This window comes from Xenopus laevis, chromosome 6L, assembly GCF_017654675.1.
Source record: "Xenopus laevis strain J_2021 chromosome 6L, Xenopus_laevis_v10.1, whole genome shotgun sequence".
Taxonomy (NCBI): domain Eukaryota; kingdom Metazoa; phylum Chordata; class Amphibia; order Anura; family Pipidae; genus Xenopus; species Xenopus laevis.
In genome coordinates, this window is record NC_054381.1 from 5,197,483 (window position 1) to 5,222,310 (window position 24,828).

General features: G+C 44.9%; 2 protein-coding genes across 3 annotated transcripts; both read right to left on the bottom strand.

Annotated features, from left to right (window-relative positions):
- Positions 1–993: 993 nt before the first annotated feature.
- Positions 994–8,221, bottom strand: znf208.L (zinc finger protein 208 L homeolog). Of its 2 annotated transcripts, NM_001101777.1 has the most exon segments (5): positions 994–4,888; positions 5,253–5,354; positions 5,822–5,880; positions 5,882–5,948; positions 7,484–7,805. In NM_001101777.1, coding segments are annotated over 4 exon segments (4,053 nt in total). In that variant the 5' UTR covers positions 5,902–5,948; positions 7,484–7,805; the 3' UTR covers positions 994–1,016.
- A 1,728-nt stretch (positions 8,222–9,949) lies between these two features.
- Positions 9,950–15,320, bottom strand: tsnare1l.L (t-SNARE domain containing 1 like L homeolog). The gene is given in 4 exon segments (NM_001096132.1): positions 9,950–11,762; positions 12,443–12,529; positions 13,128–13,856; positions 15,202–15,320. Coding segments are annotated over 3 exon segments (1,884 nt in total). The 5' UTR covers positions 13,822–13,856; positions 15,202–15,320; the 3' UTR covers positions 9,950–10,659.
- Positions 15,321–24,828: the final 9,508 nt, after the last annotated feature.

Genomic DNA, 24,828 nt, shown 5'->3' on the forward strand with positions numbered 1-24,828 from the left:
TTGATTGATGAGGGGCTGGCGTCTATGAGCCTGACAATGCAACATGGTGGCACTTCTACCGAAGGACCTACTACTGCCCTTACATTGCCTACTCGTTCAACGATGGACACTTTCTCCAGCAGAACTAACCCACTGTTGCCTTTGGCTCTGCCACTGGATCTATTCTGCTGAACTGTAAATGGCAACCCAGTCTTTGAGTTAAGACTTTGGCCATGAGGAAAGGAATGTTCTTGAGGACCTGCTTGTCCTTGACTTAATGATACTGATACTGTTATAAAGCTGATCTTGGGACTGGTCTCCTTGACCTTTGGGTTCAAGAAAGACTTTCTTTCAGTCTCAGATCTTTCCCTGTATGTAGTCTAATCAGCTGTTTATTAAAGGGGAAATATGCCACATTTATTTTTAGGACAGGGGTAAGCCACCATCAATTTCTCCCTAAAGTATGAGGTCATAGCTTAATGTTCTCACAAGATATTATTCTACTTTTGTATTTATGTACGTGGTTAGAGCTGCCATATTGTTTCCCTTAGACAGTAGGAGTTTATGGTGTGCCCACATTCCTGCTCTGTAAATTTGTTTGTATACATATGGGTAGGAGCTGCCATAGTCTGTGTTGACTTGTCATAGTGCTATTATGGATCTTGGTGGTCTGGGTCAGGTACAGGCAACACGGACTAGCAAACTACCTAATAGGACTATAGTGACACGTGTTCACCTGTAACTTTACACAATATCAATGTTTTTACTGTTGGGGGTCCATTTGCTAATGGGTTATTGTATGGCCAGAACATTGTTGCCATATGGTTGAGTGGGGAGCTAATGTGAGGGAGTCTATAGTGCACCTCTGGTGGTCATAATTAGGTATTGCAATCTAAAGAGAAGGTCTTGGCCAGGGGAAGGAGAAGAGCCACTTTGGAAGAGTCCTGTGCATAGAATAAAAACTTTCACTTCGTGGTACAGAATTATGGAACAAGCTCACACTAAACACTGAACCCAATGAAATGAAACAAATTTATTTACAGAGCGACTTCAGAAATCCAACCAATTGCCTTCATTGGTTCTTCTAAGCCACATGGTATTTGGAGCAACTGTGCATAATCTCCCTTCCAAGTGATATCAGCGCTATAAAACAAGCTGTTCTCATACTCCTCATCCTGATAGGGTCTCCCGGTGTTGCACATGCGCTGGTGCCGGACTGAGGCAGAGTGGGTGCTAAAGCTGCGGTCACAGCAGTTGCACCCATAGGGTTTCTCCCCCGTGTGAGTTCTCATGTGTTTCACCAGATCGGACTTCTGGACAAAGCCTTTGGTGCACTCGTTGCACTTATATGGCCTCTCTCCCGTGTGGGTTCTGGAGTGTTTGACCACTGATGAGCGGTCAATGAATTTCTTCCCGCACACAGTACATGTGTAAGGCTTCTCCCCCGTGTGAATCCGCTGGTGTTTGGCCAGGTCCGATTTCTGAATGAAGCTCTTCCCACAGGTGGAACAGGCATAGGGTTTCTCCCCAGTGTGTATGCGCACATGTTTCACTAGGGCAGAACTCTGACTGAAGCTCTTCCCACACTCCTTGCAAGTGTACGGCTGTTCCCCCGTGTGCATGCGCCAGTGCTTGAGAAACACGGACCTGTGTGTGAAGCATTTGCCGCACTCTGAGCAGGAATATCGTGGGGTTCCCTTGGGTTCTAGTATAGGGGGGAAATAGCTCTGCAGAATACTAAGTGGGCTGTATGCGTTTACTATATGTGGACTCTCTTCTTCTTTAATGACATGGAGCTGTGGAACCAGACTGTTTGGATCATCTTTAGACTCGCCCCAGTAAGTAACCTGTTGCTGTTCCATGGCAGAATTCAGAACCGGGCTCTCATTTTTGTGAACCCTCTGGTGTCTGGAAAGGGCAGACTTTTCCACAAAGCTCCTCTCGCACAACCCGCATTTGTACGGCCTCTCCCCGGTGTGGGTTCGATAATGCTTGACAAGGTCCGACTTCTGGATGAAGCTTCTGGTGCACTGGGAGCACTTGTATGGCCGTTCCCCCGTGTGGATTCGCACGTGCTTGATAAGTACCGATCTGTGAGCGAAACATTTCCCACAGTCGTTACATTTAAACGACCTCTCCCCCGCGGCCTCAGGTGAAATGTAACTAGCGGTATCACCATAAACAATATGATCCACCGGATCAGGATGTGTCTGTGTCTCCGCTACAAATCCCAGTTCTGAGCTAAGAGCAACAGGAGGGTTCTGTTCACTGTGGCATTTCAGGTGTTTGAGGAGGTTGGAGCTTTGGCTGAAGCTTTTGCCGCACACGCCGCATGGGTAGGGTTTGATCCTGCTGTGAATCCTTTGGTGCTTAATGAGTGAAGAGCCTTCAGTGAAGCGCTTGTCACAGTCCGGACAGTGATAGGGTTTCTCCCCAGTGTGGATCCTTTGGTGCTTGACCAGATCAGAGTTCTGAATGAAGCACTTCTGGCACTGCTCACACTTATATGGTTTCTCCCCGGTGTGAGTTCGCATGTGCTTTGTCAGGGCAGATCTCTGTATGAAGCCTTTGTCGCATTGGCTGCAGGTGTAGGGTCTCTCCCCAGTGTGTGTCCTCTGGTGCTTCACCAGGTCCGAGTTCTGGATGAAACCTTTGTTGCACTCAGGACAATGGTACGGCCGCTCCCCTGTGTGCGTTCGCAGGTGTTTAACCAAGTCAGAGGTCTGGAAGAAACTCTTGTCACACTCGTTGCATGGATACCGTTTTTCGGTCTTGTGAGTTCTCAGGTGTTTGAGGAGGGCGGGTCTCTGGTGGAAGACCTTGCCGCACTCTGTGCACGGATAGGGATCAGGCTCGCTCCTTGTCAGATTCTCCCGTCTTATGAGGATTTCATGGAACGCCGTGGCAGCAGGTGGGTTTTCTCCATTGTGAACCACAAGGTGTTTAACAAGGTCTGAGCTTTGGATGAAGGTTTTCTCACATTGTGGGCACCGATATGGTTTCTCCCCCGAGTGGGTTCGCCGGTGCTTCACCAGTGACGAGCCTTCGGTAAATCGCTTATTACATTCGGTACAGTGATATGGTTTCTCTCCTGTGTGGATCCTCTGGTGTTTCACCAAGTCGGAGTTCTGAATGAAACTCTTGCCACACTGGGTGCAGGGGTAGGGTTTCTCTCCTGTGTGGGTCCTCATGTGCTTGGTGAGTGCAGATTTCTGGATGAAGCCTTTCTGGCACACGCTGCACTTGTGCGGCCGCTCCCCTGTGTGAGTTCTGTGGTGTTTAATAAGAGCTGATCTCTCTGTGAAGCTTTTATCACATGTGTAACACGGGAAGGGCTTCTCTCCAGTGTGAATTCTCCAGTGTTTGTGCAGGTCAGAATTCTGGGAGAAGCTTTTCTTACACAGAAGGCATTTGAAGGGTTTCTCCCCGGTGTGAACACGGATGTGTTTCACCAGATCAGACTTCTGGGTGAAGCCTTTTTTGCACTCTGCACACTGAAACTTCTTCTCCCCACTGTGCAACTTTGAATGCTTCATAAAGGTCGACCAGTGGCTAAAAGTCAGGTCACATTTGGAACATTTGTGTGGAGAATTTGCGGTATGAGGGTCGGAGAGCGGCAAATTTGCGTGCACCTTCTGATGTTTCACCAAGTCTGAGTTCTGGATGAAAGTTCTGTCACAGAGGGTGCATTTATATGGCCGCTCACCAGTGTGGATCCTCTGGTGCAAAATTAGATTGGAGCGTTGAGTGAACTCTTTGCCACAGTCGCTGCACTTGTATGGTTTCTCCCCAGTGTGAGTCCTTTGATGCTTTGCCAGTGCCGATCTCTCTGTGAACTTTTTGTCGCAGTGGGAGCACTTGAAGGGTTTTTCCCCTGTGTGGGTTCTTAAGTGTTTCACAAGGTCAGATTTCTGGATAAAGCCTTTGTGACACTCAGCGCACTGATACGGCCTCTCCCCGGTGTGGGTGCGAAAGTGCTTCACCAGGTCAGAGTTCTGAATGAAGCCTTTGTTGCAATGGGAGCACAGATAGGGTTTCTCTCTGGAATGTGTCTGCTGGTGGTTCAGGAAAGACTTCCACCGTTTGAATGTCTTCCTGCATTTGGAACAGGAATACGGACTGGAGGCAACATTCTGTGAGCTTAATGGGTCGGTACCGACTACAGAGTCTAGATTGAGAACGTTTCTAAACTCTGTATGTTTCCTCATGTGTGCGGTGAGATCAGAATTGTGTGTGAAACTTCTGCTGCACTCTGAGCACCTAAAGGGCCGATGTGTGCTGTGCGTCCTCTTGTGCTTCATCAGTGCCGAGCTTTCGGCAAACCTTTTAACGCACAAAGGACATTCGTATGGTTTCTCCCCGGTGTGCGTCCTCAGGTGTTTCACCAGGTCGGAGTTCTGGATGAAGCTCTTGCTACACACTGAGCAGCGGTAAGGTCTCTCCCCAGTGTGCGTCCTGCGGTGCTTGGTTAGGGCTGATCTCTGATTAAAGGTTTTTTGGCAATCCAGGCAGGTGTAAGGTCTCTCACCCGTGTGCGTCCTCTGGTGGTTGACGAGGGCCGATCGCTCTGTGAATTTCTTCTGGCACTCCACGCACTGATACGGCCTCTCTCCAGTGTGGGTCCTTTGGTGCTTAATGAAGTCAGACCTCTGTACGAAGCTTTTCTTGCAGTGGGGACAGTGATGCGACTTCTGCAGTTGGTGCATCCTTTGGTGTCTGACCACAGCTGCATAACAGCTAAAGAGCTTGCCACAGTGACTACAGATATGGCTCTTCTTTGCCGAGTTACTTCCCTCCTCCACTGGCTCCGACTTTACTGCAGCCAAAGTATCAAGATCCAGCACCTCTTTATGCATTTGTGCTCGCTTGCAATTCTCTGCTGCCCAATCAGACTCCTTGGGTGTTTCACCTGTCGAATGAGACATTGGAGCTGGTTAAACCCAGTTTGTTACAGAACATCAAGCACATAGCAAGTTTCCTTTTACTGGTTTCACTTTCTTTTCTTTCTTTCTGGTAAAAAAGCAGCAACTCAGCCTTGCTTTACGGCAGAGATTCTAGATATATGGGATACTACAGGCCTGTGTATTGAGAATTGCGGCTCTATAAATGGGCCAATCAGCTGCCAACATTGGCCCCTGTATAATTATTTGCAATAGCCAAATATGTATGAAATGTAGTAGGGAGTAAAGATGTGGGTGGTGATTACTAATATGGATGTTGTAATATCATGGGAGGGATAGGAAGGGGCACACTTTGCCTATAGCAATACTCACCCTCCACCTCCTTCTGTCCAGGACGAGCAGAATCATTCTTGGACCACAGCTCTTCTCCCACCTCCATCATAGATACAATTTCCGGCTTTCTGATTGGATAACCTGCAAGAGGTCATATATTTCTGTACTAGCTGAATGGAAATCCTTACCAAAGTAAAGCTGGAGTCCTTTCAGCCATGGCACAAAGTGAGACAACGCAATACATACAGATATCTAGCTCCACCCCTCTGTTTATTGGCTCAGCCCCTCCCACTGTTCATTGAAGGAGATAAAGGGTAACTTAAAACTAACATATATTCTGGCTAGAAATATACTGGACCAGAGCTTCAGCAGCCCTATAACAGTAACGATCCAGAACATCAACGAAGCTCATAGCAGCTACTGTATCCATCTTGGATCATGTTCAGCCATCTATTGAGTGTCAGTGGCACTGCACATGCTCAGTGTGTAGCTAAGAGCTGAGCTTAGGGGTTATGGGAAACCATTAGAGGGACCACATCTGTCATAGAAGCTGACATTTAATGACATTTAATTAGTAAACAGCCAGTCCCGTCCGGCGCTGCACTCACCCAGGGAAAGCACACACTGGTAGTTCTCAGTCATGACGCTCTTGTACATCTCCCTCTGGGAGGCACTTAGGCTCTTCCATTCGCTCCGGGAGAAATACACCGCCACATCGTCGAACGTCGGCACCATCTGAGCAGAGACAAGAGGGCGGAAGGTTGAATCTTCCCGGGGGAGTCTGTGTGTAACGTTATTGCTTTGAGGCTCCCCTAAGGGGACACAGACACCCTCAGTCTGAAGGACATTGACTCTGTGTTTATCTGCCATTAGCAATGAGGAAGGTCAGACACGTAGGTGGCCTTATACAATAGCGAACCAAGGTTTGGGTGATGAACAGGGAGCCAAGTGTCACTTAGGGGCCCCTCCTCCATTTGTGGCCCTCAATAACCAACAGGGAATGTCAGTACCCAGGAACCTTCCATGAGAACAAGGGAGACAGGAACTGTCAGGATACGTCAGTCAGACCCCAGGCAATGACCCCCAGTCCTGTCCCTCACTACTCCCTGCAGGAATCCCCAGCCTTGTCGCTCACTACTCCCTGCAGAAACCCCCAGTTCTGTCCCTCACTACTCCCTGCAGGAACCCCCAGTCCTGTCCATCACTACTCCCTGCAGGAAACCCCAGTCCTGTCCCTCACTACTCCCTGCAGGAACCCCCAGCCCTGTCCCTCACTACTCCCTGCAGGAACCCCCAGCCCTGTCCCTCACTACTCCCTGCAGGAACCCCCAGCCCTGTCCCTCACTACTCCCTGCAGGAACCCCCAGCCCTGTCCCTCACTACTCCCTGCAGGAACCCCCAGTCCTGTCCCTCACTACTCCCTGCAGGAACCCCCAGCCCTGTCGCTCACTACTCCCTGCAGGAACCCCCAGCCCTGTCCCTCACTTCTCCCTGCAGGAACCCCCAGCTCTGTCCCTCACTACTCCCTGCAGGAACCCCCAGCTCTGTCCCTCACTACTCCCTGCAGGAACCCCCAGCTCTGTCCCTCACTACTCCCTGCAGGAACCCCCAGCCCTGTCCCTCACTTCTCCCTGCAGGAACCCCCAGCTCTGTCCATCACTACTCCCTGCAGGAACCCCCAGCTCTGTCCATCACTACTCCCTGCAGGAACCCCCAGCCCTGTCCCTCACTACTCCCTGCAGGAACCCCCAGTCCTGTCCCTCACTACTCCCTGCAGGAACCCCCAGCCCTGTCGCTCACTACTCCCTGCAGGAACCCCCAGCCCTGTCCCTCACTTCTCCCTGCAGGAACCCCCAGCTCTGTCCCTCACTACTCCCTGCAGGAACCTCCAGCCTTATCCCTCACTACTCCCTGCAGGAACCCCCAGTTCTGTCCCTCACTACTCCCTGCAGGAACCCCCAGTCCTGTCCATCACTACTCCCTGCAGGAACCCCCAGCTCTGTCCCTCACTACTCCCTGCAGGAACCTCCAGCCTTATCCCTCACTACTCCCTGCAGGAACCCCCAGTCCTGTCCATCACTACTCCCTGCAGGAACCCCCAGCCCTGTCCCTCACTTCTCCCTGCAGGAACCCCCAGTTCTGTCCCTCACTACTCCCTGCAGGAACCCCCAGCCCTGTCCCTCACTACTCCCTGCAGGAACCCCCAGCCCTCCCTGCACACTATTCCCTCCATTCCCATGAGCCTTTGCCGCAGAGGAGCCGGGTCCTACCTGAGGAGGGAGCAATGGCCCAGCCATGGCGAGTGTTGGACACGGGAGGTTGGTGCGGGGCTGCCCCTCTCTCTCTTTCATTGACAATATGAGCGATTCGCCTCAGGAAGGGAGGGGCTCCGGGAAAAAGACAAAGGAAGTCGGTACCTCACTCGTTATTCTGCCGCTGCCAGGGAAACGCGCGTTCCCGGGAAATGTAGTTCCGGTAGTGGCGCTCGGCGTTGCTTGGAGACGTCCTGGAACTCTATTTCCCACAATTCAGCGCGGCAGCATCTTAGTCCGGCGCTTGAGGAGGATGAGAGTAACGTGTATGTGCCAGGCAGGTCGGGAGTGGGAGGGATCCGTGGGGTCTCAGGTACGAGCAGCTGACACGTCACAGACTCAGGGACGTGTAACTGCCAAGCTTGGGGCATTTATACGAGTCACAGCTGAAAACTACAACTCCCAGGATCCCACCGGAATCAACCGTCTTATTTCATGGTTCTGCCCCGAGATTTAATGGGCGGTCAGTCTTGTAGTTTCTCTTTATTGTGCTGAATATCTCAACTGTCTGACTGATATCTGGTCAATTCTTGTCACGTGACCTCACAGGTACACTCTGCCCACGTGACCTTAAAGGGCTGCTTTCCCCACTTTTCGTTTGTTCTACAATGACTAATGCTGAGCAACTTCTCATTGGTCTTCATTTTTAAATTTTCTATTTTTTTATAATTTGCCTTCTTCTTCTGACTCTTTCCAGCTTTCAAATGGGGGTCACTGACCCCATCTAAAAACAAATACTCTGTAAGGCTACAAATGTATTATTGTTACTTTTTATTCCTCATCTTTCTATTCAGGCCTCTCCTATTCATATTCCAGTCTCTTACTCAAATCAATGCATGGTTGCTAGGGGAATTGTGACCTTAGCAACCAGACTGCTGAAATTACAAACTGGAGAGCCGCTGAGTAAAAATCGAAATAACTCAAAAACCACAAATAATAAAAAACAATTACAAATTGTCTGAGAATATCCCTCTTACTGACAGTTAATTTAAAGGTGAATAACCATTTAAGTCTTGCCTCCAGCACTGCCCGTCCCTGATCCAGGTGCTACAATCAGCTTCTTGTCCAACCTCATCATCATCATCTCACTGGCAGACCTGAGAGGGACCTGCACCGTGTCTGAGGGCAGAGCTGTGATTGGCTGGGGAATGATAGTACATACCTAACAGAGAGGATCTACGTGGAGCAACAGAAAAGGGGTTCAATGACAAATACCTTTACAAATAATATCATTGAAGAGGTTTCATTATTTCATCTTGAGAGGTGGCTTAGAATTAGAATTACAGAAAAAATATCCTCATTCTTTGGAAGCAAATTGCCTTGAAATTACCGGAGACAATATTTGAGGAGAAAATATATTCTATCTCTATAAGGGGACATTTATACAGGATAAAACCTGAATCTAAATTCAGGTTCTCCCACTGGATAAGTGAATGGAACAACCCACTCCTGATGCGCTGCTCTCCTCCCATAGGCAGCCAAAGAGGGAATGATGTGCCCTGATTGAGTAACCAGTGTCATTTATTTATAACAGAGCTTTATGATGGGCTCTAAGGCCACGGAACTGAAAGCAGTAACAACATCAGACCCCAAACCACTGCCTGACCCTGGGAAATGAGCAGACCAGGAACAGGAAGTACAGAGAATCAAGCAGCAAGTACAGAAAAGCAAGCAGGAAGTACAGGATATCAAGCAGGAAGTGCAGGGCATCAAGCAGGAAGTATAGGGGATCAAACAGGAAGTACAGAAAAGCAAGTAGGAAGTACATGGAATCAAGCAGGAAGTACAGGCAATCAAACAGGAAGTGCAGAGAATCAAACAGAAAGTGCAGGCAATCAAACATGAAGTACAGAAAATCAAGCAGGAAATACAAAGAATCAAGCAGGAAGTACAGGGAATTATTGAGTCTGTGTAATTACTGCAGAGGGGGAGACTGGAATTACTTGCCCAAGGTAAAGTTACCAAAGTACCCAGGTTCAAACCAAAGTGGACTTATATAATTACTAGGGATGCACCGAATTCGGGATTCGAGCAAGATTCTGCCTTTTTCATGAGGATTCGGCCGAATCCTTCTGCCCAGCCGAACTGAATCCTAATTTGCATATGCAAATTAGGGGCGGGGAGGGAAATTGCGTGACTTTTTGTCACAAAACAAGGAAGTAAAAATGTTTTCCCACCCCTAATTTGCATATGCAGATTCAGTTCTGTATTCGGCCGAATCTTTTGTGAAGGATTCGGGGGTTCAGCCAAATCCAAAATAGTGGATTCAGTGAATCTCTAATAATTACCAGTTGTAGAACTGGGTGAAGGGATCCAGCAGAACAAATCATTTTTAAAGCACAGATTGAGGGCCTGTCTCCACATATTCAGAACAATTCAAGGCAAAGTTCATTTAGAGAACAAATCATAAAAAAAAAAAAAAAAAAAAAACAACCAACCAAATCTTTTATTGCATGGAAAGTTTAAAAGGTCCAGAAACAGGGTTGGTAAAGAGGTGTTGGTCAATATAATGCAAAATTAATCAGTAACACCCTCTTTACCCCAGTATCACTTACCCCTGTTACCCCTACATTAGCATTCTGCGCGTGGATCATTTCCCTCTTTGTAAGGGAACAATGTGCAAAAACAAACTATAAAATATATTCGACCTGATCCGTTATCCCCATCTGCTGTGTCCTTTGTCGGCTGAGCAGTAAAACAGACGAGGTTACGGGACAGAAAGCAAAGTCGGGGTGCTCGTCTCAGGCCTCAAGTCTCTCCAGTGTATAGGAAGGGAAGCAGGGGTGCACGGGAGCATTTCATGGAGGCTCTTGCTGCACTGTAGCTACTCCAGGGGAAAATGAATAAAAAGTAGCAGGGAGGGGGTGGAGAAACAAATAGCAGGTATGAAATCCATATAAAGATGGCTGCGTCTAGCATCCTCCTCCGGCCGGTCACATTTCATAACAGAAATAAAGGAGAAATCTATGAGGAAAAAAATAGACCCGATTTAGCCTTCTTTCCTTATAAAAAGTAACAGGTGAACCCGTGCTGTCTCTATGGCTTGCCAACGTCCTACATTACCCAGTGTGTGAGGTCAGTGCTCCTAGAACCGAGCGTCCCTAATTCATTCCTGCTGATTAAAAGTACAGTGTTCAGCTCTTGCTGGAATTCTCTGCGTTTGGCCTAATGAGACGGGGGCGTCCTCTTCGCCGTGGCGGTGGACTGGCAACCTCAGGGGCTTTGGTTGGGGAAGCATCAGTAGTGCTGGGTTTTCGGAGGTTCTTGCTGGGTGTGCTCGGGGGAGGGGTCGACTGCTCTGGAGCATCGGATGACGCGGTGGAGTCGTTTGCCTGAGAGGTCACGAGGGCTTGACGGGCGGCAGCTCTATCTTCCCTAATGAGGCGCAGTTCATCCCGAATGTCACTGAGGATGCCCATGAGCTGCAACTGCAGTTTCCTGTCCTGGTCTCGCTGCTGCTGCTGCCGGAGTCTCTCCTCTTCCCACATACCCAGTTCCCTCTGGTAGAGACGGTCCCAATGTTCCTCCAGCTCTAGCAGTCGATGCATTCTACCTCGCAGCACCTCCTTGCCACCATCTTGCAGGCAGCAGTCGTCCCCATTGGTGATAATCTCAGCCCCAGTAGAGGTCTCCCCCTCCTGAGAAGAGGAGGAAGGGATGGAGTCCTGAGCATTGTCACTGGGTTGAGGGGACAAGGACTGCCTTTCCCAATCATCTTGGTTTTCCTGGGAACCAATGTCTCCTTCCATCTGGCTGTCTCCATCGTCCTCTATTTTCAGCTGCAGAGTGTCCGATTCCACAGTAACTGCGGACACCTCATTGTCTCCATCGCCACTTGAAGTCCATTCGTTCTGCCCGATCACGGGGCCAATTGACCCCTCAGGGGATGACACGACAGATCCCTGGGAGTCACAGTGAACTGAATCCAAGTCATTCTGGGGTGACACATGCTCTTGCTTGATCTTGAGCATCTCAGGCTGGGGGTTCGCGGATTTCTTCGACTTCAAAACAAGGTCTGCTTGCGGCCCTTGTGGGTTTGGATTTGTGACCGGGGAACAGATCTCGTTAACTGTTGTCCACGCTTCTGTGAAGGGCTTGATGGTGACTCTCTGGGTGGCATCCACTTCATTCATGTCACGGTCTCCATTTTCTGTCACAGGAATGAAGGAAGCATGGGCAGGAGATGTGCTGACCAGTGGGGTCACTAGGGGGATCTCTGCAGGAGGCCTGGGGCTCACTGTAATGAGAAGGGAGAGAAAATTAAAAGCTTTTCCTGCGGGGGAAATGATGGCTCTAAGCACAGACCACAGTGTGGGAGCAGTGACCCCTAGTGATATTTAGAGAAACAACAAGTAAACTCTGTGCTGCTGTCACTTACTGAGCTTAGGGAGCCACTCACAATATACAGTACACATAGAATAGAAATGTCACAATATAAGGCTGATTAGTAATTAATACAGATAATTACTACATGGCAGCACAGAAACCAGTGCAATTAGCATCAGAATTGAATAATCAGCAAACCTGTAGCATCAGCTTATATTACAGCCAGGGAAGCTCATTTTCTGCTGGATAATTAGTGACGAGCCCTAAGCTTAGCTTCTCAACAGCCAATCAGAGCCCACTGAGCATGTGAGTGTCACAGACACTTTCCAAGATGGTGACCCCCTGTGACAAGTTTGAAGTCCTGGATCATTGCTGCTATTGACAAGCTCAAACTTTAGCCTCGTGCAATAAGTTCACTATATAAAATATGCCATTTTTAGCCATTCATTTTTAGGGTTTAGTTCTCCTTTAAGAGTACTACAGCAAGTACGGCTGTTCTAGGGCAAGCTATGTACCCCCAATTTCAGCCTATTACCCATCCCTCACACTAAGCACATCATCTCATTAGTGGTATGGCACTCAGCCCATTACCTGTGCTAGAAAGTTTATCGTTAACCAACTCAGAGACGACAGATGGGGGACCTCTGCATGTAAAGAAGATGGACTGTCGGGGAACCCCTGAGAAAGAAAAATAGACATTTATTATTTGTGTGTCTCAGAACAGTTTGTTCTAAAGAATAAATCTATTGGTGAGCTGTGTGCTCTCCCACCTATATTAATTTACCTTACGAACATTAAAGGAGAAGGAAAGTCTCACTCACTGGGGAGGTGCCAAATGTTAGGCACCTCTCCCCACTGTTGATAATCACTTACCTGATACCTTGGGTTGGTGCGCCTATTAGCAAAAAAAACTGCAATCCAATTCCTTCTTCTTCTTACTGCAGAGGCAGTAAAGTGAGGGTCAAACGTTAACAAAAAAACTGGCTTTTACACCCTACTGCGCAAGTGTCAGTCTGGGGGGGATTGAGGAATGTAAAAGAGGAATGCTCTGTGGTGCTCGCTGAAAAGCACCCGTGTAGTTTTCTGCTAACAGGAGCACTGGCCTGGGGTATCAGGTAAGTGATTATAATCACTGGGAGGTGCTTAACACTTGACTGACATTTCCTTCTCCTTTAAAGCGCAATAATCGCTCCTCGGGGGAGGTACTGAAAAATGTAGTGACAGATCTAATTTGTGGCTGTGTGCCATTGGGTATGTAGTGTCACTCTACACTCACCTGGCTCCATGAACATTCCCTCCTGCTCTCCGTCCAGCGTACAGTGGTGCCCTATGGTGGAAGCCACCAGATCTTCCAGTGGCGAGAGCTTGGTCTCTATAAGAGGGGCGACTCCGGGGCCAAGAGGCGCCTTGCCTGATGTCCGTCTGTGGGTGATCTTCCTTTTCACATCGAGTCGCAGGTCCCTCCATTTGTGTTTTAGATCATCGATGGTGCGAGGGGTGTAGCCCAGGTCATTAACGTTTTTCTGGATCTGGCTCCACAGTTGGCTCCTCCTTTGGTTCCTGCGGGTGGATTCGGTTCTCAGAGCCTCAGACCCATACAGAGCACTGAAATGATTAACCACGTATTTCACCAAGGTTTCTGTCTCCTCGTTGGAGAAGTTGGCCTTGCGCTTTCGGCCTGTGAAGGGGTAGGGCCCTATGGAGCCTGCGCCGAAATTTTCCCTCACCTGCATAAGCACAGCCTGGGAGGTGGAAGGGGTCAGCAGGGAACCTACGCTAACAGGGATGCTGGGCGGAGCTGTGGTGTCAGCAGGTTCTTCCTTGAGCTCCAGCTTTGGAGAAGATGTTGGATTGGTACTAGGGGGAGGTATTTCTGCAGATGAGGCGTCAGAGTCCAGCATGCTGTCCTGGTTTAAGCGATGAGAGAGTCTGGTGTTAGTGCGCCGGCGAGGTGGGGTTCCGTCAGACATATGGGCGGCTGCCGTCAGCTCTACAACATGGCAACCTGTACAGGAGATTGAACAGAGAGGGGGGATTACAACGGAGAGAAATATCAGCAAAAGCTTGTCACTTACATGAGATACTTCTATTCTGCTCACACAAGGGAAAGTCTGCCTCTTCATCATGAAAATATAACCTGTAGCCCCACAGCTGTTAAACTACAACTCCCACAGTTCTTAGTGAATCACAGGGAGCAACAGAATGGGTCCAAGTTTTCTTTCCAAGTAGACTTGGAAATCTCTATAGTGTACAGAACATTGCACCCCTGCCAGAACCCCAAGGATCAGACACCACGAGAATATGCAAGGATGCTGTAGGCACCTGAGGAGACAGTAGGGACAGATGGAAACATTTGTGATGCTCTGGGTACAGGCTGTATGGATAATATGCGAGTGCTCTATGTGTAGGCTATAGGGACCATTCAGGAGACAGTAGGGGTCTATATGAATGCTGTGGGCACCTGAGGAGACAATAGGGGTCTATATGAATGCTGTGGCACATGAGGGGACAATAGGGGTCTATATGAATGCTGTGGGCACCTGAGGAGACAGTAGGGGTCTATATGAATGCTGTGGGCACATGAGGAGACAATAGGGGTCTATATGAATGCTGTGGGCACATGAGGAGACAGGAGGGGTCTATATGAATGCTGTGGGCACATGAGAAAATAGGGGTCTATATGAATGCTGTGGGCACATGAGAAGACAATAGGGGTCTATATGAATGTTGTGGGCACATGAGGAGACAATAGGGGTCTATATGAATGCTGTGGGCACATGAGGAGACAGGAGGGGTCTATATGAATGCTGTGGGCACATAAGAAAATAGGGGTCTATATGAATGCTGTGGGCACATGAGAAGACAATAGGGGTCTATATGAATGTTGTGGGCACATGAGGAGACAGGAGGGGTCTATATGAATGTTGTGGGCACATGAGGAGACAATAGGGGTCTATATGAATGCTGTGGGCACATGAGGAGACAGGAGGGGTCTATATGAATGCTGAGGGCACACAGGTGAGTTGGACAGAGTAGGAGACAGCAGAATGAAAGGACAGTGCGCAAGGGGAGGGGCTTGGAGAGTCAGCTGACACACGGCAGGTACCATTTCCGTTAGGGGTACTAAGAAAGTACCATTCCCACGCGGGAAGTTCTATTTGCTATTTCTGGTTGGTAGCACAACTCACACGGGCATTGGGCAGCTCCATTCCCGGGAGGGGGTGTAAAACGTGGCGGGAAAGCATTTGGGAAACATTATAGTTGAGGCTCAAGGTTGCGCCCCCGGCGGAGCGGACAAGAGGGCGGCCCCACGCGGAGAAACCCGCTCCGCGGCCTCATCCCAAACTCACCGCGTTCAGACAATTCCCCGCCTTCCGCCGAGTTCCTTCAGGCCGTTACTCGCAGCAGATACTCGTGTAGCTCCGCCGCTAATGGCTCCCGAGCTGAAGGAACAAGCTGCATCATTTCCTTCCCCTCCCCCGTCAGCCCCGCCCCACTCCTTCCCACCCAATCACATTGCACTGCGCCACCGCCTGACGCTCCGCGGCAACACACGCAGTCCCCTCGTCACGCTGCAGCGTCAATGTCCAACCCGTGGGGAACCATCCCGGGGCCTCACTCCCTCCTCACATGCGGCTCATTCTGCTCTCCCAAAATAGCGTCTTATTGTCAGGGACAGTTTGGGACAAGAAAGCTTTTACTCGTGGGGCCTCAGTATGTGATGAGCCTGTAGGGGGAAATAATGGTATTGCCTTCGATTTGTTACTGAATTCCTGGCAAATCAACTCCAAACTCTAAATATTGGCCATACCTAGTAACCTATGGCAACAACCAATCAGGTGCTTTCAAACAGCAGATCAGTAAATGCAGCTTTCTGATTGGTTTGTACCAGTAGCAAACTTGAGCCCTTAGTGTTCTACCTGCTGCTGGTGCTGAAATGCTGGGAATTGTAGTTCAGACTGGGGCATCTCTGAGTTACACATTCCATATATTTATCTTTATTCCCTATTAATAACATTGGGATCACTGACCTTCCTATATATTTATCTTTATTCCCTATTAATAACATTGGGATCACTGACCTTCCTGTATATTTATCTTTATTCCCTATTAATAACATTGGGATCACTGACCTTCCTATATATTTATCTTTATTCCCTATTAATAACATTGGGATCACTGACCTTCCTATATATTTATCTTTATTCCCTATTAATAACATTGGGATCACTGGCCTTCCTATATATTTATCTTTATTCCCTATTAATAACATTGGGATCACTGACCTTCCTGTATATTTATCTTTATTCCCTATTAATAACATTGGGATCACTGACCTTCCTATATATTTATCTTTATTCCCTATTAATAACATTGGGATCACTGACCTTCCTGTATATTTATCTTTATTCCTATTAATAACATTGGGATCACTGACCTTCCTGTATATTTATCTTTATTCCTATTAATAACATTGGGATCACTGACCTTCCTATATATTTATCTTTATTCCCTATTAATAACATTGGGATCACTGACCTTCCTATATATTTATCTTTATTCCCTATTAATAACATTAGGATCACTGACCTTCCTATATATTTATCTTTATTCCCTATTAATAACATTGGGATCACTGACCTTCCTGTATATTTATCTTTATTCCCTATTAATAACATTGGGATCACTGACCTTCCTATATATTTATCTTTATTCCCTATTAATAACATTGGGATCATATCACTGGCCTTCCTATATATTTATCTTTATTCCCTATTAATAACATTAGGATCACTGACCCTCCTATATATTTATCTTTATTCCCTATTAATAACATTGGGATCACTGACCTTCCTGTATATTTATCTTTATTCCCTATTAATAACATTGGGATCACTGACCTTCCTATATATTTATCTTTATTCCCTATTAATAACATTGGGATCATATCACTGGCCTTCCTATATATTTATCTTTATTCCCTATTAATAACATTGGGATCACTGACCTTCCTATATATTTATCTTTATTCCCTATTAATAACATTGGGATCACTGACCTTCCTATATATTTATCTTTATTCCCTATTAATAACATTGGGATCACTGACCTTCCTGTATATTTATCTTTATTCCCTATTAATAACATTGGGATCACTGACCTTCCTGTATATTTATCTTTATTCCCTATTAATAACATTGGGATCACTGACCTTCCTATATATTTATCTTTATTCCCTATTAATAACATTGGGATCATATCACTGGCCTTCCTATATATTTATCTTTATTCCCTATTAATAACATTGGGATCACTGACCTTCCTATATATTTATCTTTATTCCCTATTAATAACATTGGGATCACTGACCTTCCTATATATTTATCTTTATTCCCTATTAATAACATTGGGATCACTGACCTTCCTGTATATTTATCTTTATTCCCTATTAATAACATTGGGATCACTGACCTTCCTGTATATTTATCTTTATTCCCTATTAATAACATTGGGATCACTGACCTTCCTATATATTTATCTTTATTCCCTATTAATAACATTGGGATCATATCACTGGCCTTCCTATATATTTATCTTTATTCCCTATTAATAACATTGGGATCACTGACCTTCCTATATATTTATCTTTATTCCCTATTAATAACATTGGGATCATATCACTGGCCTTCCTATATATTTATCTTTATTCCTATTAATAACATTAGGATCACTGACCTTCCTATATATTTATCTTTATTCCCTATTAATAACATTGGGATCACTGACCTTCCTGTATATTTATCTTTATTCCTATTAATAACATTGGGATCACTGACCTTCCTATATATTTATCTTTATTCCCTATTAATAACATTGGGATCATATCACTGACCTTCCTATATATTTATCTTTATTCCCTATTAATAACATTGGGATCACTGACCTTCCTATATATTTATCTTTATTCCCTATTAATAACATTGGGATCACTGACCTTCCTGTATATTTATCTTTATTCCCTATTAATAACATTGGGATCACTGACCTTCCTGTATATTTATCTTTATTCCCTATTAATAACATTGGGATCACTGACCTTCCTATATATTTATCTTTATTCCCTATTAATAACATTGGGATCATATCACTGGCCTTCCTATATATTTATCTTTATTCCCTATTAATAACATTGGGATCACTGACCTTCCTATATATTTATCTTTATTCCCTATTAATAACATTGGGATCATATCACTGGCCTTCCTATATATTTATCTTTATTCCCTATTAATAACATTAGGATCACTGACCTTCCTATATATTTATCTTTATTCCCTATTAATAACATTGGGATCACTGACCTTCCTGTATATTTATCTTTATTCCCTATTAATAACATTGGGATCACTGACCTTCCTATATATTTATCTTTATTCCCTATTAATAACATTGGGATCATATCACTGGCCTTCCTATATATTTATCTTTATTCCCTATTAATAACATTAGGATCACTGACCTTCCTATATATTTATCTTTATTCCCTATTAATAACATTGGGATCACTGACCTTCCTATATATTTATCTTTATTCCCTATTAATAACATTGGGATCACTGACCTTCCTATTTCCTATTAATACTGGATCACTGACCTTCCTGTATATTCTTTATTCCCTATTAATAACATTGGGATCACTGACCTTCCTGTATATTTATCTTTATTCCCTATTAATAACATTGGGATCACTGACCTTCCTGTATATTTATCTTTATTCCCTATTAATAACATTGGGATCACTGACCTTCCTATATATTTATCTTTATTCCCTATTAATAACATTGGATCACTGACCTTCCTATATATTTATCTTTATTCCCTATTAATAACATTGGGATCACTGACCTTCCTATATATTTATCTTTATTCCCTATTAATAACATTGGGATCACTGACCCTTCCTATATTATTTATCTTTTTTCCCACTGGCCTTCCTATATATTTATCTTTATTCCCTATTAATAACATTGGGATCACTGACCTTCCTATACATTTATCTTTATTCCCTATTAATAACATTGGGATCACTGACCTTCCTATATATTTATCTTTATTCCCTATTAATAACATTGGGATCACTGACCTTCCTATATATTTATCTTTATTCCCTATTAATAACATTGGGATCACTGACCTTCCTATATATTTATCTTTATTCCCTATTGATAACATTGGGATCAACCATAATTTTTACCAGCCAGGTGGCAACCCTAGTTGCCGGGGTGCTTCGCCAATGAGGCAAGCTGAGAATCTCGCCTCAGACGGCAGCGCCCCACTAGGTACCAGGGGCGGCAAAAATGCCGGTCCTGTTACTTTAAAAGCCGAATTTCCGGTTTTCAAACCGGAAGTTCAGCTCTTCGAATGCAGAAAGTGCAATTATGCTCTCTGCGCTAGCATCCTGGCCCTCTCTGCCGCCCTCGTGGAACCCCCACGGACCCCCTCCGCCACAAAAAGGTGAGCGCATTGGGGAGGGGGGCGGTAGCAACTGCAAGCTGCCTCAGGCGGCGGAGGGGCCAGGATCGCACCTGCCTAGTTGCAGCCCACAATTACTTTCCCATTGTGCATTGGTACATCTCATGATGTCAGCATGGGTCCCTGGAGGGGAAAAAGTAATATTATAATAACTGTATTGTCTCTTACCAGCCTCTCCTCCCAAAGTCAAAGGGTCTCCCCCTCTATTGTTGCCCCACTGTGTGATTTGCTCTTCCTGAATTTCTGGCTCCAGGAGGCACATCTCACCTGGGGGAGGAAACTTTCTTGTCCCTGGCTATGGCAACTTCTTAAAAAATGCCAAGGATACAGCAGGGCCAACAAAGCAGAATTAAGCTCAAAATAATTATTTGATTGGAAGATGAGAGTTCCTCAGGGGCCCATGCGAATTAAGGAAATTGCCGCAAGTTTTATCTGTATATAATACACAGGAGCCATGAATAGCCTGTAAATTATAACCTTTAAACGGTGCTTAGTGATGTCATCAGTTATAATCGGAGCTTGTGATGTTATTTCTGTCACATGACTCACTGAAACTTGTGTATTATAATAAATAAATAAATAAAATACCCCTGTTGAAAAAAATGAGGCTAATAGAAGTTACCTTCTGCCCCTAGACTTGTAACCAGTGTTTATTTAGTAGGAGACTCCAATGTACCACAGCAACACCCTCCAATAACAAAGATAATTACTGAGGGAAATATTGTCTAAGGCTGATGATGCCACAATTAATAGTGGCAGTGGCACCTAGTAGGTGCTGGGCAGTAAGGAATGTGTTGGGTGCAGTGTATATGATGAGTGTTCTGTATAGCAACACTGAGCTGCTGCTCTTTTATCTGAGTGCTCGGTGTATTTTACTTTCACTTCTGAGTGGGCGGAGTTTGTCTCTATGTCGACTCAAGTTTTGCCGCCTTTATTTCCCCTCAGATCTAGAACTAGGTTATTTAAAGGGATTCTGTCATCAGAATATGAAAAAATTGTACCCACAACACAGTGCAATATAATGTCAATGTTTGTCTATCCGTCTATCACATGATTAGAGCACTTAAAGGAAAACTATAACCCCAAAATGAACACTTAAGCAACAGATAGTTTATGTCAAATTAAGTGGCATATTAAAGAATCTTACCAAACTGGAATATATATTTAAGTAAATATTGCCCTTTTACATCTCTTGCCTTGTGCCACCATTTTGTGATGGTCTGTGTGCTGCCTCAGAGATCACCTGACCAGAAATACTGCAGCTCTAATTGTAACAGAAAGAAATCACTTGACCAGAAATACTGCAGCTCTAACTGTAACATGAAGCGATCACATGACCAGAAATACTGCAGCTCTAACTGTAACAGGAAGAGATCACCTGACCAGAAATACTGCAGCTCTAACTGTAACAGGAAGAGATCACCTGACCAGAAATACTGCAGCTCTAACTGTAACAGGAAGAGATCACCTGACCAGAAATACTGCTGCTCTAACTGTAACAGGAAGAGATCACCTGACCAGAAATACTGCAGCTCTAACTGTAACAGTAAGAGATCACCTGACCAGATATACTGCAGATCTAATTGTAACAGAAAGAAATCACTTGACCAGAAATACTGCAGCTCTAACTGTAACATGAGGAGATCACCTGACCAGAAAAACTGCAGCTCTAACTAACAGGAAAAGATCACCTGACCAGAAATACTGCAGCTGTAACTGTAACAGGAAGAGATCACCTGGCCAGAAATACTGCAGCTCTAACTGTAACAGTAAGAGATCACCTGACCAGAAATACTACAGCAATAACTGTAACAGGAAGAGATCACTTGACCAGAAATACTGCAGCTCTAACTGTAACATGAGGAGATCACCTGACCAGAAAAACTGCAGCTCTAACTGTAACAGGAAGAGATCACCTGACCAGAAATACTGCAGCTCTAACTGTAACAGGAAGATATCCCCTGATCAGAAATACTGCAGCTCTAACTGTAACAGGAAGAGATCACCTGACCAGAAATACTACAGCAATAACTGTAACAGGAAGAGATCACCTGACCAGAAATACTACAGCAATAACTGTAACAGGAAGAGATCACCTGACCAGAAATACTGCAGCTCTAACTGTAACAGAACTCTGTCTGTTAATTGGCTCATGTGACCTAACATGTATGGTTTGTTTGTGTGCACCGTAAATTCTAAGATCCCAGGGGGCGGACCTTATTTTTTAAAATGCCAATTTTCTATTTATGATTACCCAATGGCACATGCTACTAAAAAAGTATATTATTATGAAAATTGTTTATTTACATGAAGCAGGGTTTTACATATGACCTGTTTTATGCAATATCTTTTTATAGAGACCTACATTGTTCAGAGGTATAGTTTTCCTTTAACTTACACAATTCCTCATCTCCCAACAGCTGAAAAAATTAAAGAAGGACATTATTATCTGCCATAGCAGTGCGGCTGTGACATTTTTTAAAGGGATACTGTCATGGGAAAACACTTTTTTTTTCAAAATGCATCAGTTAATAGTGCTGCTCCAGTAGAATTCTGTACTGAAATCCAAACAAATTTTTTTATATTTAATTTTGAAAGCTGACATGGGGCTAGACATATTGTCAGTTTCCCAGCTGCCCCCAGTCATGTGACTTGTGCTTTGATAAACTTTAGTCACTCTTTACTGCTGTACTGCAAGTTGGAGTGATATCACCCCCTCCCTTTCCCCCCAGCAGCCTAACAAAAGAACAATGGGAAGGTAACTAGATAACAGCTCCCTAACACAAGATAACATCTGCCTGGTAGATCTAAGAACAGCACTCAATAGTAAAAGCCAAGTCCCACTGAGACTGATTCAGTTACATTAAGTAGAAGAAATAACAGCCTGCCAGAAAGTAGTTCCATCCTAAAGTGCAGGCACAAGTCACATGACTGGAGGCAGCGGGGAAACTGACAATATGTCTAGCCCCATGTCAGATTTCAAAATTGAATATAAAAAAATCTGTTTGCTCTTTTGAGAGTTGGATTTCAGTGCAAAAGTCTACCGGAGCAGCACTTTTAACTGACACGTTTTGAAAAAAATTTGTTTTGCCATGACAGTATCCCTTTAACAATAAGACCCTTTTACATAATTGGATGACAAACCTTCTGTGACACACTGTGGCCTTTACACACACACGTGGCCCCTAACATTTTCATGACACGCTGTGGCTAGGGTTGCCTAGCCGGTAAAACACCTGCCAAGACCGGGGCCGTTATTACAAATTTACCGGCAATGTAGCAATATAAATTTGTATTACCCTTCAAAAGACCCCCTCGGCCCACCCCCAATCCCCTGTAAACTTAGCTTTTGTCCTCTGTCTTCATAGCTCCGTGTCGCGGCCCCGCCCCTTTTTATGTCATAGCCCCACCCCTTTTGACGTCACACCCGCCCCTTTTTGTTGAGGCCCCAAGCATTTCAAGGGATCCTGGTATTCTGTGTTAATCCAGAAGATAAGATCTTTGATGTAGGAGAAAAAGATGAACAGTTTCACATCCAGGGCCGCCATCAGGGGGGAACAGGGGGGACAAGTGGCCTGGGCGTGAAGGGGGCCCGGCAATGCCGCAGTTTAGGAAGGGCCGGGCCCCCCTTGCCGGTGCCAAAGACAGCCGACCAGTCGAACAGCCAAAAATGCGGAAGTGCTGAAAAGCCAAACAGCCGAAGTCCCGAATCGGCGAAAAGACCCGAAGTCACGAAAACAGCCGAAATTGAAGTCCTGAAGCGGCGAAAAGACACTATTATCTAAGGTACGGAAACAAAAACAAGATAACACAAGAATGGTGTTTGTAAGCAGCTTTAATACAGCAAGTAGACAAATTGGACAAATTATAAAAAAGCATTGGCACATCTTACAGTCATGTTTACCAGATGTTCCCGACTTTCAGACGTCACCCATGCTGGCCTATAAAAGGGCTAAGAATATCAAAGATAGACTAATAAAGGCTGATATAGGGGGCAAAGAAAGACAGCAAACTCGTTTTTGGCAAACCGAAATTCGGGACTCACTCTTGTCTACACTGCACGCAGTGGAATTCAGTGATTAAAGGGGGAAATTTTCATCACCCACATTCTGGGAAGAAATATGCTATAAAACAGTATTACACATGTGACTCTACGTTTGTTATCTATTTACTCAAATGTCCATGTGGGAGAGACAACACAGAAAACCAAAGATAGAATATCCAAACACAAGTCTACTATCCGTAAAGGGCTAACCACATTACCTGTGCCGGCTCATTTTAAGCCGGCGGGGCCACACGGTGAGCCAGTTGAAGTACCAGGTAATTGATTCCGCTGATATACCTAGAAGAGGGGGCGATAGAATAATGTTATTACATAAACTTGAAATGCAATGGATACATAGGTTGGATACAATCTGGCCAAGGGGCTTAAATAAAGAATATACTCCAGCGATGTTTATATAACAGTAGGGAGACTGACAATATGATTTTGTTTTGACTGCTGTGAAACTAACAGAAGCAATTTATTCTAATTTGTTTCTTTTTTTCAAGGTTATTAAAGAGTGCTGAAATTTATCTTCTGCATAAATCGAGTGGTCACAGAACTGAACCAAGAATGCAGTATGAATAAGGTCATTTTTTAAGCGTCTCAGATCCTCTGATTTTAAAAAAAGATATACACTGTTTCCCCTTGAGGAGAAAGATATACTTAGTTTCTTTTTTGAGTACATTTTCACTTGCGTTTATTGCTTTGTTCACATTTGTCACTTTTTAAATGAAACACTGTACACATTTGAAATTTTTGGACACATTCCAAGTGTGGTGAAAGGATACCATGATATCAATTATTTGGACACAAAAAGACAATTTTTTTTGGACACTATTTGGAATTCAGAGACACTGAGCAGCTGAAAAGTCGATTTTACAAAGAGGGATTGGAGTCATTGGGACATAGGATTTGTCCAAAGCGAAATGGATTGGAGCGGAATTGGGACATTTTTAATACAAATATAACTTATTAATTGACACAGCTGTTCGTTATAGCACTCTCCAATTCCCCACCCATGAATTTCCCCACCCACATTTTTCCCACCCACATTTTACCCTATTTAACACAGAACAGCCATTGATTTCACAGGCTTGATAAAGGGTCCTGCGAGGCCCGAAACGTTGCCATTTTTATTGTCTGCTCTAAATTATGAGCCAATAAATTCACTTTACTAAGCAATCGTTCATTCTACAGTGTGCTGCGGTGTATTGGACTATTACATTGAACTTTATCCCGTGGCAGGGAGGATTTAACACTGTTTAAGAACCTGGTCCGAAGGGATCCATCACGCAAGGTCATTTTTCAAGTAAATATCAACATTTTTAATCAACTCAATTTAAAAAAAAAAAATGAAACTTGAATATATTTGAGATTGCATTTTAATAAAAGCAATAAT

What these genes read in the sequence shown, in the direction of transcription:
- znf208.L (XM_018266322.2), bottom strand. Translation starts at nt 5,948, where the DNA reads ATGGTGCCGACGTTCGACGATGTGGCGGTGTATTTCTCCCGGAGCGAA. An exon ending in CCAGTGTGTGCTTTCCCTGG is followed by an intron (nt 5,355 to 5,821) that starts GTGAGTGCAGCG and finishes GACCTCTTGCAG; the next exon opens with GTTATCCAATCAGAAAGCCG. An exon ending in TGGACAGAAGGAGGTGGAGG is followed by an intron (nt 4,889 to 5,252) that starts GTGAGTATTGCT and finishes CTCATTCGACAG; the next exon opens with GTGAAACACCCAAGGAGTCT.